At 40.8% G+C, this 19,021-nt stretch overlaps 1 protein-coding gene across 4 annotated transcripts in view; it reads left to right on the top strand.

Moving 5' to 3' along the window:
• LOC117675990 (vascular endothelial growth factor receptor kdr-like) overlaps window positions 1–19,021 on the top strand; it is a 197,098-nt gene that overhangs the window by 172,464 nt on the left and 5,613 nt on the right. For all 4 annotated transcript variants that reach the window (XM_034435095.3, XM_034435094.3, XM_087877452.1 and 1 more), the window contains 5 exons: window positions 4,770–4,869; window positions 5,632–5,737; window positions 7,115–7,239; window positions 8,114–8,192; window positions 8,982–9,082. In XM_034435095.3, coding sequence (XP_034290986.2) covers window positions 4,770–4,869; window positions 5,632–5,737; window positions 7,115–7,239; window positions 8,114–8,192; window positions 8,982–9,082 — 511 coding nt within the window. The remainder of the gene's footprint in view (window positions 1–4,769; window positions 4,870–5,631; window positions 5,738–7,114; window positions 7,240–8,113; window positions 8,193–8,981; window positions 9,083–19,021) is intronic.

The raw sequence follows: 19,021 nt of genomic DNA, 5'->3' as shown, positions 1-19,021 counted from the left end.
TGTGAGAGTTTGAGGATGTAACAACGGAGTCAGGTAGAGCATTCCAGGCATTGACCACTCTGTCACCGAAGTCGTATTTTCTGCAATCGAGTTTGGAGCGGTTTACCTTGAGTTTGTATTTATTGTTTGCCCAAGTATTACTGAGGTTGAAGCTGAAGTAGTCGTTGACAGGTAGGACGTTGTAGCAGACAATTTTGTGTACTATGCTTAGTCAGTGGTGAGATTCAAAAAATTTTACTACCAGTTCTGTGGCCATGGCTTGGTGGGCGTGGCATGGCTTAATGGGCGTGGCAGGGGAAGGATACTGTAAAATCTCTATTCCTTTCCCATTCCAGGGGAAGGATACTTCAAAATCCCCATTTCCTCCTGATCAGCTGGGACTAGGGAGGCAGAGAATAGATGGAGGTGGGGCCAGTCAGAGATGGTAGTTACCGGTTCTCCGAACTACTCAAAATTTCCGCTACCAGTTCTCCAGAACTAGTCAGAACCTGCTGAATACCACCTCTGGCTTAGGTCAGACCATAAGCGGCCTAGTTCCAGATTGTCCAGGCCCAAAATTTCGAGCCTGATGGCATAAGGGATTCTATTGTGAGCAGAGGAGTGGCATACTCTTCTCGTGAAATACCTCTGGACCTGCTCAATTGTATTAATGTCCGATATACAGTGTGGATTCCAGGCAGACAAGCTGTATTCGAGAATTGGTCTGGCAAAGGTTTTGTATGCCCTAGTTAGCAATACAATGTTACCAGAGAAGAAGCTTTGCAAAATTAGGTTAACAACTCTTAATGCCTTTTTAGCAAAGCTGTTACAGTGAGCTTTGGGGCTTTGATCATTTGAGATGAGTACTCCTCAGTCTTTGACAGAGTGAGGGTCGTCTACGAGGTCATATCCGCCCAGCTTGTATTTGGTGTTCTGATTTTTGTTGCCAATGTGTATGCAAATCAGCTTTTCTGTGAATCCAAAAGGCAATTGGGGTGGCCAACATCTAAAGCCATCTGGCCAATGGAAAATTCACTGGGGATGAAGCTAGATTTAACATAGACTTTAAATTAACAGATCCCTTTTCAAAAAATCTTAAATACCAGGCACAGTAACAACTGATGCCATACGGAATGGTTATGATCCAAAGCCAGATTTTTTTTCTTTCTTTTTTTTTTTTTTGTGCTGCACTCTAAATAGCAGCTAAGTTCTGAAAATGGCAAAATAAATAATGCCAAACTTACACACACACATATATGCTTGTGCATGCCGGTGTGTGTTTGTGCGTGCATCTTGATTACAGATATAAGAATTTGCAAATCTCAAATAATATATATGTCCCTGTGTATATTTTGTACATGATTTTTGACATTTGTACTTTAGAAAATAAAAAGCAACTTTTTAAAGCACTACAAGATGCATGTGGAAGTTAGGATTAGTCCAACCAGTTGCCTTTTGTTTCAAGCGGGTTACGAATGAGACAAATATAACATCATCTGGAAGCAAATTGGAAAAGTATCCAAGATTAAGGATACCGACTTGTGTTGGATGCAAAGGGAAATGAAACAGACTCCTTTCCACATCTCTCCTATAGAGGATTCCACTACCCATAGGGCTGATAGTCAAGGCATATGGATGTTGTAGTAGAAACCATCCAGAGTCCCTGAAACCCAGCAATGTATTGCCACTGAGGACAGCTGGGTGAATATAGAAAGTGTGAACAAGCTGTCAGGCCTGGAAGCCATCTTTTTCATTGGGCCTTCAGGAAAAAGAATCCACATTTTCCCCCAACAATTGTCTCCTGGAAATTAGAAATACCAGTAATGATGTTTGATTCTGTCTGTCCGTCCATCCGTCCATCCATCCATCTGTCCATCTATCTACCATATCAATCTCAATCTATCTACTCGTGTTTCCCAGAAAATAAAACCCTGTCTTATATTTTTTTGAACCCTGAAATAAGTGCTTGGCCTTATTTTCGGGGAGGTCTTATTATTTTGGGGTGCGTAGAACAAGACAGGGCTCCTCTTGCCGTCTTATCTGATTTCCCACTCTGTCTCCCTAACCCTAACCAGAGGAAATGGCGGGGACCGGCTATGCATGCGTTTAAATATTTTTGGGGAGGGCTTATTTTTGGGGAGGGCTTATTTTAGAGCATGTGCTCAAAAGCCCGAGTGGGCTTATTATCAGGGGATGACTTATTTTCAGGAAAACATGGTATCTACTGTATGTATGTATGTATGCATGTATGTATGTATGTATGTATCTATCTATCTATCTATCTATCTATCTATCTATCTATCTATCTATCTATCTATCTATCTCCTGCCATTATTATTTTGACGAATAACTCAAGGTGGCAAACATATAGAACACATCTTCCTCCTCCTATTTTCCCTACAACAACCCTGTGAAGTGGGGTGAGCTGAGGGAGAGAGAGACTGGCCCAAAGTCATCCAACCAGCTTTCATGCCTAAAGTGTGGGGCTGGAACTCATTGTCTCCTTGTGATTGGCCCAAGGTCAGCCAGCCCACTTTCATGGCTAAGGCAGGACTTGAACTCACCATCTCTTGTTTTTAGTGCCTTACCACTAAAGTACACTGGCTCTCCTCTTGTACAAACTGTAATTTTTGCAAGTCAGGTAACCTAGTTCATGTTTCCCAGGATAATTGCATCACTCATTTTTTTTAAATTTTTGCACTTTTCCCAAAAAAAGAGAAGTATAAAATGCATACATATAGTCCTTGACTTATGACCAGTCACTCATTCCAATGGCCACACACATCCCACAGTCATGTGACTGCATTTTAGATGCTCGGCAAGTGGATTGCATTTTATGGCCATTTGCAGCATCCCACGTGAGCATGTTTTATGGCGGTTTTGCAGAAAACAGGCATTTCTTTCCATTTATTTCAGAAAAACAAGCCCATAGCAAATCATTGATTAACATTTTGCAGCCGTGGCATTTGCTTAACCACAAAAAGCTTGTAAAATTGGATCAGTCACATAGGGTGACCCGATCTACAACTGTAATGACTTACAACCATAATGGGCAGGCTCCATTACTGTCATAAGTCAAGGCCTACTGGTACTAAAACGTACATGTTATTATCAAATGCCTACAGTATGCCTATTGGTGCTGCATTTTTCATTTTTTTAATGAAATATTTGCCGAAGGACACGGAAACATCTGATGAAAATTGAGCAAAAGCTGGGCTGAGACGTATCAGCACCATCAATTTATAAATGGTAGAAACTCTGGGCAATGAAACTAACCACGGGATTCCTATGGAAATTTTCCCAACTATGACACTGGCGCTCAAACTGAGATCTGGATAATATTCTTTGCTTTTTCTTCCTTCCTTCTACTTTTCAAGGAAGTCAAGCTGAATTAAAATTTGTTCAGCTCCTTCAAAGTGTGTGTTTTTTTCTCCTCGACATTTGCATTAGGCTAATATATCAATATGCTTTCTGGTTTTCCTGTCATTTTTGTTCAGCATCATAACAGCAGGAATCCCTCTTCTGCAAGACTTCAAATAACAAGGTGCCGACACGGAGTTTATCTTGCTACAGTTTCTCTGTCTGGACCATTTTTCAGAACTTCTTATTGACTCATAGTTATTGATTTGGCATTTCACAAGTTTCTGGGACAATCCATGCTGGAGTGTTGCTTCTGAGCATGTCCTCTCAAAGGCTAGGGAAGAAGATGGCCCTTTTGCTTGCTTGTTGCAAACAAATAGCTGCATTGGGTTCTTGTGAATGCATCATCAGCTTGTACGTATGAGACTCTAGAGCCCACGACAACTTCCCAAAATCTTGGGGTTAAATTCAGAAAGTCCTCAAAGTTAGTCAATTTAATGAGACCAAAGAGGAGCAGGATGCCTCTTGTGGCTAGGATGCTGGTTTAGAGGTTAGCAAGCCTGCATTCGAGACCCGAGTGCTGCCATGGGGCAGGGTTCTTTGCTCCTGCCAGGGACATGAAAGAAGCCCCCAACTTGGCATCCCCCAGGCAACACTGATGTCACCAGCTGATCCTTTCAACCCGGAAGCACCTCAGTGCTTCTGACACAAGTGCAAAAAAATGAGACCAAAAGAATAGACCTATTCCAGAGTAAATTTAGTAACTATATTTAGCTATAAATGAAATTTAGTTTTCTAAAGCCACCCAATTTTGGAGTGTACAGCCCCTGTCTTTTCACTCAAATGCTAAGTGTATTTTATCACTTGCAAAAGCAATACATGCTTCTGATCTATGGGGGAATCAATCTCTCCCTCCATCTTGGGCATTCACAAGGGGGCCATAAAGTCAATGATGGTGAAGGCCATCTTGACTTTTTTAGTGGCTCCCTTCTGCAGTTGTCCCTGACTTCACAGCAGAAGGCTTTCAGGAAATACCCTAATCTTCTCCAGAGCAAACATTTCATTCTGTCTGATAGAAATGTAGCTAAAGAAAGCCTGTTCTGAGATTCTCTTTTTTTCCACAACTAATGAAACCCAAAATAGGATGTGCAATAAATTGTTCCAAATGCCAAATGCTGGAACTTTAGCATTTTTAATTCTTCCTAAAGATCTTGCCACCATGCCACTGATGAGGAGAGGGATCTCAAACTTCTAACATGAATCAGTGCATGATCAAGGAAGCAAAATTTGTTCCATGGACTGCATTGCATACACAGATATATATGGTACACACACACACTCCTTTTTCTTAGGGTTATAGAACCTCTGGAAGAGACACAATAAAACTATATTTTTGAATGGACCTCATTGCTGCATATTTATCCATACAGGGGCTTCTCCATATCCAGGGGTCCAGATTGATGAGGACTTTTGTCGACGTCTCAAAGAAGGAACACGGATGAGGTCTCCAGAGTACTCTACTCCAGAAATGTAAGCTTCCCCATCCGTTTCTAGATATCTTTATATTGTAGCAAGAGCCTTGCTCTGTTCCTTCATAATTCCCCCAAGTCCAGAACAAGTGTGCTTTTACTTCTTCAACAGCCTTTATTTCTTCTGAGGTTGGTCTGATACCTTACCGTACTTTTCTGTCACTTCTCATTCTGTTTCAAGATAAATATGCTGTCTTCATCAAGCAACTCCAAATTCCATAGTTAGGAACTAAGTGCCCATTCTTTACACCCAATTTCATTCTCCCTAATCTAGCTCTCCACCAACATCATTCTAGAAAGCTTTTGGATTTTTTTCTTTTAAATAATCCCCTGAAAATATTTGGATATACTGGATACAAATTTCATTCAATATTTAATAATAGGCTGCCCAGAATTGTTGTGGGGGAAGTGGGGGGAGGTTATGATGGCTCAGCAGTTAGGATGCTGGGCTTATGGGCTGGAAAATTGGCAGGGACTCGAGTTGTTGGGGAATTGGGTTGCTGATAAATTAAATTAACAATAACAACATATTCCTTTTTAAATGCACACCTGAACTACAGAACTGCCTGCCTAAATTAATGCATCAAAGCCGTATTGTTAAGAAGGACCATTTTGACTGAAATGTTATCTGCTGCCTCTCCTTCATCTTAAAAAAAATAATTCTGATGGCCCAACAGGGCACAGGATTACCTAGTGGAAGAATGAATCGATAGCTCTTTGTCAGTTTTAAAAATTCAGTCACCATGTTTTTAATCCCCTGTAGCTACCAGACCATGCTGGACTGCTGGCACAGCATCCCAACAGAGAGGCCCACTTTCACCAACCTTGTGGAACGTTTAGGGGATCTGCTCCAAGCAAATGTACAACAGGTAAAATACAGGAGAATTGCCCCATTTGAATGGGAAACGTTTCAACTAAATGCAAGCAAAAGTTCTTCCTGAAAGTTAGACTTTAAAAGGACAAGTTTTATAATTGTGTAAATAAGGAGGGCCATATGTGGTTTCTTAAGAGTGTTGCAAACAACTAAAGAAATTCTGGTGTCTAAATAATATGAAAGAAACATAGCAAAGAATTAGTTTGTGACCTAATGTTCTGGATTTCTTCTCAATGGGCTAACAGAGGGATTATGTACATGCTGGGATGGGCTTCAGTGTCTCCAGTTGAACATGATGCTCTTCTACTTCTTCAGTCTGATCTCAAGATCATTGAACAGTTGAGGGAACTAGGTATGTCTAGCCTATTGAAGAGAAGGATTAGGGAGGACATGATAACTGTCTTCCAGTATTTGAGAGGCTGTCACAGAGAGAAGGTGATTGATTTATTCTCCAAAGCAGCTAAGGGCAGGCAAGAAGCAATGGGTGGTCACTTCTTAAGAAGAGATTCAACTTAGAAGTATGGAGAAAAGTTCTAACAGTAAGGATCATTAATCAATGAAACAGCTTGTCTCCCCGAATTGTGGGTGCTTCATCACTGGAGGTTTTCAAGAATAGACTGGACAACAATTTGTTCGGGATGGCAGAAGGTCTCCTGCCTTGAGCAGAGGGTTGGACTAAAAGACCTCCAAGGTACCTTCCAGTCTTACGATTCTATGTTCTATGCTCACTGGTCTAAGCTTTATTTCTTCTCCACATTCAGCTCCTTGGAAGATTAACAGATTTTGGTACACAGATAAGTGTTGAGCACAAGGGAAAGGAAGCAAAGAAATTTAGTAGTTTAGGCAGCGTACAGAAGCTGTGGCCCTTGAGATATTCTTGGATTATAACTCCCATCTCCTCTAGTTGTGGATGATGAGAGCTGAAATCTAGAACATCTAAGGCTCCAAATATGAAATCTCAGCTAATTTGGGTAAGGCTTCAGACTAGTAAGCAGGAGATTGTGAGTTCAAGTGTATGTTGGACAAAATGTCATTGCTGGTGCATTGCCAAAATATTGCAGCTGGGTCCCAGAAAATGAAAATTTTAATCTCCTGAAACCTTCAGGTAAAGTGATCTCCTAAGACAGGGGTGGGCAATTGTGGCTCTTTTACAACCTGTGGACTTCAACTCCCAGAATTCTTGAGACAGCTTGGCTTGAGACAGTTTGAGACAGCTTGGCTGTCTCAGGACTTCTGGGAGTTGAAGTCCACAGGTTGTAAAAGAGCCACAATTGCCCACCCCTGTCCTAGGAGAATTAGAGGAATGTGGCAGTTAATGATTTCTAAAGTAAGTAAGAAAAATAAGCCTTAGTTTCTGTTTTCTTTTCTCAAGGATGGGAAAGACTATATCCCGCTGAACATCACCTTGTGTCCTGATGGAGAGTCCAACCCCAAGATCTGCATCTTGGAAGAGAACGTGAGCAACTTCATTCACCGCTGGAGTGCTATAGAAGCAAGGTAAGGAAGCAACTTCAAGCAACGAAAAACCTTTTCCCAACCAGGAACGACCATCTGATTGATTAATTCTGTTCTTTCTTTGTTTCCTCTTTTTCTCGTGTTTTGAAAGAGTCCGTTATTTTTCCTTGACTGGCACTAATAGATGTGAAAGCCCAGATTTGTAGACTGTGAAAATATGTCTACTAAAAAGTCTAGGATAGCCTGTAAAATCTCAAAATTGTCCCTATGTTGCCTTGTTCAATCAATACTGAGGCACAGCCATTGATCTCATTGTAACAAGGGATCAGAAGAGCCCTAAAAGTCCTGGATGTGATAGAAGTAGCAATACATCTCTTTTTTGCAGCACCTCCAAAGGAATTAATGGAAATCAATGTTTTCTATAGTGAAAAAGTAAGTACCTGGAAGGAAAGGTGGATAGCAGTGGAAACTAAATTGTCCCTCCACTGTATTTTTGAAGCTTCTCCCAACAGTCTGACCACTTAGTGGCTGTTTCTTTTATTCCTAAGAACATACCAGGCGGCTTAAATATGATCCAGCAGTGTGCTGCAGCTGCCGAAAGAGCCAATACAGTCTTAGGCTGCATCAACAAAGGGACAGTAAGAAAATCATGAGAAGTATTAGTACCACTTTTTATTCTGCATTGGAATACTGTGTCCCGTTTTGTTCACCAGGATACAAAAAAGGTGTTGAGACTCTAGTCTAGAAAGAGCATAGAGAAGATCAAAAATGATGATTAGGGGACTGATCAAAATGCTTTTTTTTTACTATCTTGCTTTCACATGCATGGACAGAAAAGTTAATCCTTGCGTCAACTACCCCCTCCTTAATGGCCATGTGTGGGCAACCCAAAATCTTACCTCCTCTTGATTTTCAGCATTAACTCCAAGAACCGGCCACTCAGTGTCAAGACCTTTGATGAGGTGCCTGTAGAGAAGGAGAAGATGATACATGAGGTGAGCGTGAACCAAACAGGTGTTTTTCACTGCCCACCTGGAAGTGGTAACTGCTAAGGGGGAAATCTGCAAAAAGGGAACAGCTAGGAAACCCATCCCTGAATATAAATAACTAGCTGAAAAGCAACAAATAATTGAAGTTTTCCAATGATACAGAATACCAATAGGTGCATAATGCATTCAATAGTTTGTATTATCATTTATGGGTTTATCCTGCCATAATGAGCCATGATGGTGCAGTGGTTAGAATGCATTATTGCAGGCTAACTCTGCCCACTGCCAAGAGTTCAATCCTCACCAGCTCAAAGTTGAGTCAGCATTCCATCCTTCAGAGGTCAGTAAAATGAGGACTCAGATTGTTGGGGGCAAGATGCTAACTCTGTAAACTGTACAGAGTTAGGCTGTAAAACGGTATATAAGTCTAAATGCTATTGCAATAAGATTTAATAGGATGGTAAATTTGCCAGCCAAGTAAGCAAAGCTGGGGAGATGGAAAAGGAGAAGAAAACATCGGCCACTATTATCCAAGGGAAACGCAGAATATGGTAGTGCAAAATAAAAACTTGCTATATCATCTATCCAGTGTAAAGGCAGGTTTCCAAAAAATTAAAGTTGTGTGATTGTAAATACAATTAAAAGGCAGCGAAAAGCCAGTGAAAAACCTGGGAAGAGGAAGAAGTCTTTTTCTGAAGCTAAATGATCCTTGCATGGGGGCCAGTCCAGCCTTTGGTTTTGAATGAGAAGCCTTCATCAGGATGTCCTGAGTCCCTTCTTCCTCCTCTTCTGCAGGACGGTGAATCAGACAGTGGGATGGTGTTGACCCTGGATGAAATCAAGAGCCGGAAGAGGCTGGAGATCCGATCCTGGCCTTATGGAATCATGGCTCTTGCGTAAGTATTGATAGTGTTGGCAGTGGTTTGTTTTCTAGGCTAAATGATATCCTTAGCAGGACTTCAGTTCTTCTCTTTTATTGATCTCATGTGGTCATGTGGTTGGTGGGACATGTGACCAGCTGGTTATGCTGTGTGGCATGCCATGTGACCAGCTGGTGATGTCGTGTGAAGGTCATCACGTGACTCATCAACCACATGCCCACATGAAACCCACCAACCACATGATCACATGAGATCAGTAAAAGTGGAGAAGAACTGAAACAAGACACTTCAGCCAAAGTCTCGTTGAGGATATCACCTACACTGGTGATGAAATGTTTGGAAGGTAAACAGCAAGCCCAGAGAACAAACCACCACCAACATCTACCACCCAAACTACAAATATTTTCTATCATTTCTAAGTATTGATACTCCCGGGTTTCTTCCATGTCTATACCTGTGGTCTCGTCATCTTCCCAGAAAGGCCACAAACCAACAATAATGCATGAAATAATCATTCACTTTAGATTACCAGAGTCATTCCTTTTTCCCTTCCTTCCAAATCTGAGCATTGTTGATTATTATAGTTGACCACTTTAATAAGCCAGATGTTTAGACTAGATTTGGCATTTTTGTCTACCTGTCAAGTCCTTCCCAAGGACCTGAGATAAACAGATGTTGTTTAATAATATTAAAGGTACTATAATTACCTATAAAGGTAATTATAGGTAGTCCTCGACTTACAACCACAACTGAGGCTGAGCCCATAATTTATATTGTTAAGTGAAATTTGTTAAGTGGATTTTGCTTTATTTTACAACTGTCTTGCCACAGTTGTTAAGTGAATCGTTGCAGTTGTTAAGTTAGTAACACGGTTGTGAAGTGAAACTGGCTTCCCCATTGACTCTGCTTGTCAAAAGATCTCAGAAGCTGATCCCATGACCGCAGGACACTGCAACTGTCATAAATATGAGTGAGTTGCCAAGCATCAGAATTTTGATCACATGACCATGGGAATGCTGCACAAGTGTGAAAAACAGTCATAAGTCATTTTTTCTGTGCCATTATAACTTTGAACCTTCACTAAACAAACTGTTGTAAGTCGAGGACTACCTGTATTGGAATAGGGTCTCCTGCTTAAGCAAGGGGTTGGACTAGAAGACCTCCAAGGTCCCTCCCAACCCTGTTATTCTATGTTTTATATTCTAAGTAAAACTGCCTTTTGCAATTGACTGATGGCGATTATCTTAGCCTTGCAGCTTTATTAACAATCTGAGCACTCTCAAATATTTGACTCTTTGCTACAGATGATAAAACTGGAGTATTTACTCTCGCGGCTGCTAAGCAAATGTAGCATATTGTCATAATACATCCCTATTTCTATTACGCAAATATTATTTTACATTTTATATATATCATTCAGAAATATATAATTACAGTACGTTGTTTCTCAAACTTGCCAATATAAGTCGTGTGGCTTTCACCTCCCATAATTCCCCAGCCAGAATTCTGGGAGTTTAAGGTCACACATCTTACAACTGCCAGGTTTGAGAAACATTACATTAAATAATGGTATGTATATATTAAAACTGCTAAATCAAAAAATTCAGTACCAATTAAAAACAGTCAGATACCAATCAAACAATTAAAACAATTGAAGCTGTTAACAGAAGTGGGGAAATCTATGGACGTCTATACATCACAGGACTACCCTTCTCAGCACAGCCAAAGGCAAGGACAGACACCATTCAGAGGACTACATCTCTGAATTAAAACATAGCTAAAAGAGCACCAAAATGCATTTGAAGGCCTTCTTGAAGGCCCCCAAAGACTTCAGCTTATTGTCTCAGGAGGAACTCTTCTAAAGATCAGGAGCAATTAGGGACAAGGTCCAATTGATACAGCTGCCAGGGAACAAACTGCAGACCAGTAACCCTAATGAATGGTTAGGATCATGCAGAAGTTGATAAGGGATCTGGAGGCTCAACCATACGATGAACGACTGGGGGAACTATCGGTAGGTATGTCTAGTCTAACAAAGAGAAGGACTAGGAGTGATATGATAGCACCTTCCAGCACCTGAGGGGTTGCCACCGAAAAGAGTGGGTCAACTTATTCTCCAAAACACCTGAGGGCAGGACAAGAAGCAATGGGTTCCAGAATAACAGAGTTGAAAGGAACCTTGGAGGTCTTCTAGTCCAACCCACTGCTCAAGCCGGAGACCCTATACCATTTCAGACAAATGGTTATCCTGTCTCTTCTTAAAAACCTCCAGTGATGAAGCACCTACAACTTCTGGAGGCAAGTGGTTCCACTGATTATGGTCATTGTTCTCTCTGTTGGGAAATTTCTCCTTAGTTCTAGGTTGCTTCTCTTCATGATTAGTTTCCATCCATTGTTTCTTGTCCTGCCTTCTGGTGCTTTGGAAAACAGGTTGACCCCCTCTTCTTTGTGGCAGCCCTTCAAATACTAGGATACTGTTATCAAATCAACTCTAGTTCTTTTTTTTTCAGTAGACTAGACGTACCCAATTCCTGCAACTGTTCATCATATATTTTAGTCTCCAGTCCCCAAATCATCTTTGTTGCTCTTCTCTGCACTCTTTCCAGAATCTCAACATCTTTTTTATATTGTGGTGACCAAAATTAGATGCAGTGTGTAGTCTTACCAAAGCTTCATAAAGCGATATTTTATAATGATAATGATAATTATTGTGAAAGAAACAGAAACCTGTATTCCAAGATTTAAAAGAATTCAAACACCTAATAAAAGCCAAGTTTTCAAATTTCACAGGTACACTGGAGCCTATGAGAAGTACAATAGATTTATCAAGTACAGTAATCTGATAATTTACCTCTGTTGTAGTGTATCAATTACTTATGGCAGTGAACTTTCAGATTTATCAATCAGACATAATACATCATCAGTGTGTAATAACCTTTTGTGTTCTGCTCTAGTGACGAGACCACAAGGTTCTTTCTACTTCTTTGCTACCATCTAGTGGTTGTCTGAATGTTTCATAAACATCTTACAGTACAAGTTTCCTCAGGTCTTCCTAAAAAAGGCACCTTCCCACTGGCTCCAAGGCATTCTATAACCTTCCATGGCTAAGCAAGGTCTACCTCTTTATATTCCAGCATCTTAATCTCCAATTTTCCAAGTATTTAGAATGTACATAAATACATAAAATTTATAATGTAAATAAATATTTAGAATGTACAAAAGAGGAGATGGAGTTGCATTATATGTAAGACACCACTTCCCCTCTACAGAGATGCACACGATAAGGGATGAAAGCACGTGGGTCTACATACAAGGAAAAAAGAATGGCATTGCCATTTGTGTATACTCCAGGCCATTCAACCAAGCATAGATGAACTTTTTGCTAATCATTTCCCACTCTGGCTGGGGAATTCTGGGAGTTGAAATCCACAAGGCTTAAAGTTGCCAAGTTTGGGAACCACTGAGCTAGAGGCAGTGTCATTCCTGGATGTGCCCTATTATCATCCTGATATGTTATTATCAATGTAACTACAGGTAATCCTCCACTTATAACGGTTTGTTTAATGATCATTCAAAGTTACCACAGCAATGAAAAGCAGTGACTTATGACCGTTTTTCACAGTTATGACCTTTGCAGTATCCCCAGGATCATGTGAACAAAATTCAGGTGCTTGGCAACTGGTTCATATTTATGACCATTGCTATGTCCTGGGGTCACGTGATCCCCTTTTGTGACCTTCTGACAAGCAAAGTCAATAGGGAAGCCAGATTCACTTAACAACTGGGTTACTAACTTGTCAACTGCACTGCAGTTCACTTAACAAGTGTGGCAAGAAAAGTCGTAAAATGGGCAAAACTCACTTAACAGATTTCTCACTTAACAACATACATTTTGGGCTCCATTGTGGTTATAAATCGAGGACTACCTGTATATTCTGTTGGGTCAGCCTGCCAAAATTAAAGTCATACTTGACTCAACAAGCAAATTAAATCCAACATTTCATCTCTACCTTTACTTGCGCCCTGCATTTCACATAGAATAAGCTGGCCTTGAAACAGACGTCAGGTTAAGCCCTGACCCAAGAGATACGTTGCATCTCTCCACAGTCTTTGGGAAAGAGCTCTTGTCAGTTCTCTTCCCAATCAGTTGCTCAGAGGCAAAAGGAAAGGACAGATCAAGGTTGCTAACGATCCATCTCTCTTGATTGAAAATATTTATTCTGGACTTGTTATAAATGATCTGCTTCACCTTCTGTAAAACTTCTGATAGGCTCTTCCAAGTCTGGGTGGCTTTTGAACTTCTGAGGCTTCTCTCTCTCCCTCCCTTTGTCTCGTGTTTCTTTTCTTCCTTCAGTTGGGGGTGTGAATTGACACACTCAAGTGTAGACTGCTCACATGAAGCATTCGGTGAAGACAGAGAACCCTGATGCTGGGATCGTGAAGGGAATAACTTGAGATTAGGAAGACAGAGAGCAAAGTGGGTGGACAATTCAGTTCTGAGCATTAGAAGGACATGGACTTGGCTTAGATCTTCCCTCCACTCAGTTGCTGAACACACAGAGAGACACAGGCTGAATCTTTGTCTGCAACAAATGAAGTTTTCCACTGAAAGAACAAAAGGCTCTCAGAATTCAAGGCTGGCTATTCATAGTGAGAGTCTAGACCAGGGGTCTCCAAACTTGGCAACTTTAAGACTTGTGGACTTTAACTCCCAGCTTTGCTGGCTGAAAAATTCTGGGAGTTGAAGTCCACAAGTCTTAAAGTTGCCAAGTTTGGAGACCTCTGGTCTAGACTGTGTTGGGTTTCAGGGTGGACCACAAAGATGTCACTTAGCTTTTGTGCCATCTAGAAAAGGTATTGTTCTAAGCTCAGGAATAATTAGGGCTAAAAATACCAGAACACAAAAAGGTGTTTTTACCGAAAAGTGATTCCCAGACCCTTTGGCCTGGTATTATTATCATGTTAAATAGCAGGAACTGGAATTCAAGGAGGAATTTCTCCAAATGTACTTCATGGTGCTGAGGGCTGAACTTGTAACCTTCAAATACCATTCAGCTTTGTCCAGAAAACTACTCCATTTGTCCAGCTATTTCTTTTACTAAAATCCAATCATCTGCAAGAAATGGGAGACTTCTCCATTCCTGGATAAAATCCTAGGGATTCCAATTGCCACCACTACCTATTTAAGTTGGGACTCCAAGCCGTGATCTATACTATCCCTGGATTCAGCAGGACAGGTTATTAAATTGTTTGAGAGCCCATTAAAAATAGTTGTATCAGAGTATTTACAGGTCAAAACAGGCAAGAGAATAGCTGTGGTCGCCCCTGAACTACACTTTGTGAGAAGGGAGCCTTTCATGTTGGCTTGTCTATGGAGATTCTCAGTCATCCAGGTTCATGGTTGTCCCAAAGGTGCATTTTCAAGGGGTCACTGGATTTTGTTTTTTTCTTGGGGAAGACATTTTGCTTCTCATTCAAGAAGCTTCTTCAGCTCTTGGCTTGGGTACTCAAAGAGAATCAACCTGATCAGCCATCTGTTTCACCTCCCAGGACTTCTAGAAAAGCAACCAACCTCCTGGGCAGTAGGCCTTGGGTGGAAGAGATACCAAGAGTCAGGTTTTTTTGCTTTGCAGCATGGAGGCAATGGGTTACCATATCTGAGCTATCATACAAGAGACAACCAGCAGAGGCCAGCAACAAGACAGAGAATGTTCTGACTCTTGCTGCCCCCTAATGGAAGTTCAAATTTCTGCAGCCCAGTTCAAGGGTATCTAAACTGACTTCTTATCTATGTTTAAGTAAAAGAAGTCTTTAAATATTATATCTGGTGGGAACCTGTGGGAATCAAGGAAGATTCTGATAGGAACTCAGTTGTCTATCTCTTGACCATGTACTGTACTTAATGAATAGTCTTCATCTTACGACTAGGATTGAGCCCAACATATCTATTGCTAAGCGAGACCGTTGCTAAATGAGTTTTGCCCCATTTCACAACCTTTCTTACCGCAGTTTTTAAGTGAATCACTGCAGTTGTTAAGTTAGTAATGTGGTCATTAAGTGAATCTGGCTTCCCCATTGACTTTGCTTGTCAAAAGGTCACAAAAGGTAATTACGTGACCCTAGAACACTGCAACCATCATAAATACATGCCAGTTGCCCAGCATCAAAATTTTGATCATGCAACCATTGAGATGCTGGAACAGTTGTGTGAAAAATGGTCAAAAGTCACTTTTTTCAGTGCCATTTAATTCTGAATGGTCCCTAAATGAATGGTTGTAACTAAGTGGAGTAACTAAGTGGAGCAAGTAAGTAAGTGGAGTAAGTGGAGTAAGTTGAATAAGTCAGAGAACCCTGACAGACTATCTGTACTAAAGGTTTTCACATAATTTCAACCTGGAAGAATGCTGAAATTAACACATAAAACTTATCCAACTACCATACAACATTCTGGTCATTTTACATTAACGCTACTACTTTCAAAAATGCATTCCGGTCAATTTCTGTATCCTGTTATTTGTTCTGAGTTACAGATGATGGTGGGGCTGGCAGTGATTTTAACAGCCCCGTTCACATTAGCAAATTCCAGTTTAGACTCATAACTACCATAGTATTGCATTTAAAACCCTTTCTCTTGCAAAGAAAACTTCCCCAAACACCTCATTAAACACCTATGCAAGTAGTCCTCAACTTACGACCACAATTGAGCCCCAAATTGATGTTGCTAAGTGAGAAATTTGTTAAGTGAGTTTTGGCCCATTTTACGACCTTTCTTGCTACAGTTGCTAAGTGAAGCGTTGCAGTTGTTAAGTTAGTAACATGGTCGTTAAGTGAATCTGGCTTCCCCATTGACCTGGTCTGTCAGAAGGTTGGAAAAGAGGATCACATGACCGTGGGAAACAGGAATGGTGAGATAAATATGAACCAGTTGCCAAACAACTGGATTCTGATCACGTGACCGTGGAGATGCTGCAACGGTCACTAGAGTGAAAAATAGTCCTAAATCACTTTTTTCAGTGCCATTGTAACTTTGAATGGTCACTAAACGAACCATTATAAATCGAGGACTATCTTATCAGTCCCAGCAGCTCATTTCTTGCAGTTATTATCAGACAAATTCCAGCACAAGGTCTAACTTCTGCTGTAGAGAACAAGGAGAGCCATCTGGCTTCTCGCAAGAATTAAAGCTCTTTTTGTATGGGATATTTTTTTCAGTTTGAGGAAATCTATTAAATACACCCTTCTTTAGGGTCAGGTTTCTCTGAACCAGTTGGACCTTACTCTTAAGAATGCACAAACGTGATTGAGCTTTCTTTATATTCTGGAATAGTAGCACCATCTGCTACATTTAATTTGAGGTTAAATTATCACAGTCTCCTAATTAACACATCTGCCTTCTTTTCACTACAAAACTGAGCAATTATTAGACATGGGGCTTTGCAAGTTGATGTCAACCTAGGCTCTTCAGTTGCCACCAAGTGTGTTTGCAAACTGTGGTCAACAAACCAAAGATGGTAACCACCATGGGACCATCAAAATTCTGCTGGTTTATGTGTGTGTGTGTGTGTGTGTTATTCTGTTAATTTTTGGACCAAACTCCAAAAATTTTATGCCTTGGTTGTCACCTTTGCAGGATAGTTTCCGTTTAGGTCTTTCTTCTCTGGGCCATTGAAGAATAGAGGCTGATTGAGCTTACATTCACTCAACTGTACATTCAACCTTCAATCTTTTGGCCTTTTTCTTTCCTTGAATAGTAGCTTCATGTGCTCACTGCAACCTAGACTTTGGTTTTGTCTACATAGCATCCCTGTAAAGGCTCAGTCCATCAAATTAAGCATTTTCATGCAGTGGTGTTTATGGAGTGGTATGCATGTAAGCAAGAGGGCCTCTTTTTATCTTCCTGTATTTTTGGAGAGATATAAACCAGCTGTGGCATGTGATGCTGGTGGAATGAAAATGCCAACTATGAAAATTGGAAAGAAGAAGTGATAAGAGCGAAAACTCAGCCTCATTATACTATCCTTTAACTAGTCAGCTGTCCGTTGCAAACATCCAGACCCCACCCACACCTGTAGATTTCAAGCTAAATATTTTATTATGGTCACTTTTTGTGACCACGAGAAAGTTTTGTCATTGAATCCAGTTTTGGTCACCATATTATAAAAAAGATGTAGAGACTCTGAAAAGTGTGCAGAAAAGAACAACAAAGATGATTACGGGGCTGAAAGCTAAAACATATGAAGAAGACTTGCACGAATTGGGAATGTCTAGTAGTTTAATGGAAAGACGGACTCATACTGACATGATAGCAGTGTTCCAATTTTTGAGAGGCTTCCAAAAAGAAGAGGAGGTCAACCTCTTCTCCAAAGCACCAGAAGGCCAGACAAGAAACAAAGAGAACTAAATAAGGAGAAATTTCCTGAAAGTGAGAACAATTAACCGGAGTAATGTGTTGCCTTCAGATGTTGTGGTTGTTCCAACACGAGAGGTTTTTAAGAAGGGATTGGACAACCATTTGTGTGGAATGGTATAAAATTCCCTGCTTGAGCAGTGGGTTGGATTAGAAAACCTGTAAGGTCCCTTCCAACTCTGTTATTCTGTTAACCGGGCCCGTACTTGCAGCATTCAAACTAACTACTTTATTATGTTCTGCCTATAATACAGGAATTTCCCCAGTCTGGCAGCCTTCTCTTGGGAACAATTAGATAAGATTCCAGTGAATTCAGGGAAGGCCATCTCTGGCCCTTTGACAGACTATCTCTTTGCTTGATCCCTCCTCCCTGCCAGGCTGAGCATTTCCCAACATCAGCATATTTAATCTCTGAGAACTTGTTTTGCAAATGGCATGCTGTAACCTTTAAGGAAATTGAATTAACCAATTATAAAAATTCTGCCATATATTTCCTTGTTATAGTAACAAATTGCTCAATCAGTCAAATATAATGGATAATATCCTCAGTTCACCCTTGAAAAATGTTCGGAGACTACAGTTGGTCCAGAACACAGCCGTGAGAGCTGTCATGGGTGCACCTAGGTACACCCACATTACACCAATTCTCTACGAGCTGCACTGGCTCCCTATTGGTCTCCGGTCACAATTCAAGGTGTTGGTTATTACCTTTAAAGCTTTACATGGCTCAGGGCCAGGTCATCTTCGAGACCGCCTTCTGCCGCATAGCTCCCAGCGACCGGTAAGATCCCACAGAGTTGGTCTCCTCCGGGTCCCGTCAGCTAAACAATGCCAGCTGGCGGGCCTGTGGGGGAGGGCCTTCTCTGTGGCTGCCCCGGCTCTCTGGAACCAGTTACCTCCTGAGGTCTGGACCATCCCCACCCTATTGGTCTTCCGAAAAGCGGTGAAGACCCAGCTCTTCCGGCAGGCCTGGGGCTGTTGATCTCGCTCTTGCGATTTGGCGAGAGCCAGCCATGAATGATGTGAATGGGTTTTAATTGTTTTTAATGGTTTAACTTTTAATGTTTTATATATGGTTTTTAAATGCATTGTAAGCTGCCTTGAGTCCTTGGGGAAAGGCGGCATACAAGTTGAACAAACAAACAAATAAACAAATAAATAAATAAATAAATAAATTTCATTTATACATGAAATCAAGGGGTGCTACAAACTGCACATATGTCCTTGTCTTCCTCTGTGCCATATACTGTAAGTAAGGAACTGTTTTTTTAAAAAAAACATTCAGGTATAATTCATCCACTTGCCTGCTGCTTACAGAAATGTAAGAGCATGGTAAAATCAAATACTGGTATATACAGTGGAAGTGAAAATTGGGCAGGACAAAGTTCCCCTCCCCTTTATTGTTTACAAACATCAGAAAACAAAAAAAAAATAATTGCAATCAATTGCTAAATTAAAACAATTGGCAGCTTTCCCTAATCTAGGATCTTCCAGATGTTTTAGAATGATTCTTGTACACAGAAATCAGTCATTTAAGGCCTGTGTCC

This window comes from Pantherophis guttatus, chromosome 12 (assembly GCF_059756535.1).
Source record: "Pantherophis guttatus breed Tessera chromosome 12, ASM5975653v1, whole genome shotgun sequence".
NCBI classification, from domain to species: domain Eukaryota; kingdom Metazoa; phylum Chordata; class Lepidosauria; order Squamata; family Colubridae; genus Pantherophis; species Pantherophis guttatus.
This window is presented reverse-complemented; position numbering and strand designations above follow the sequence as displayed.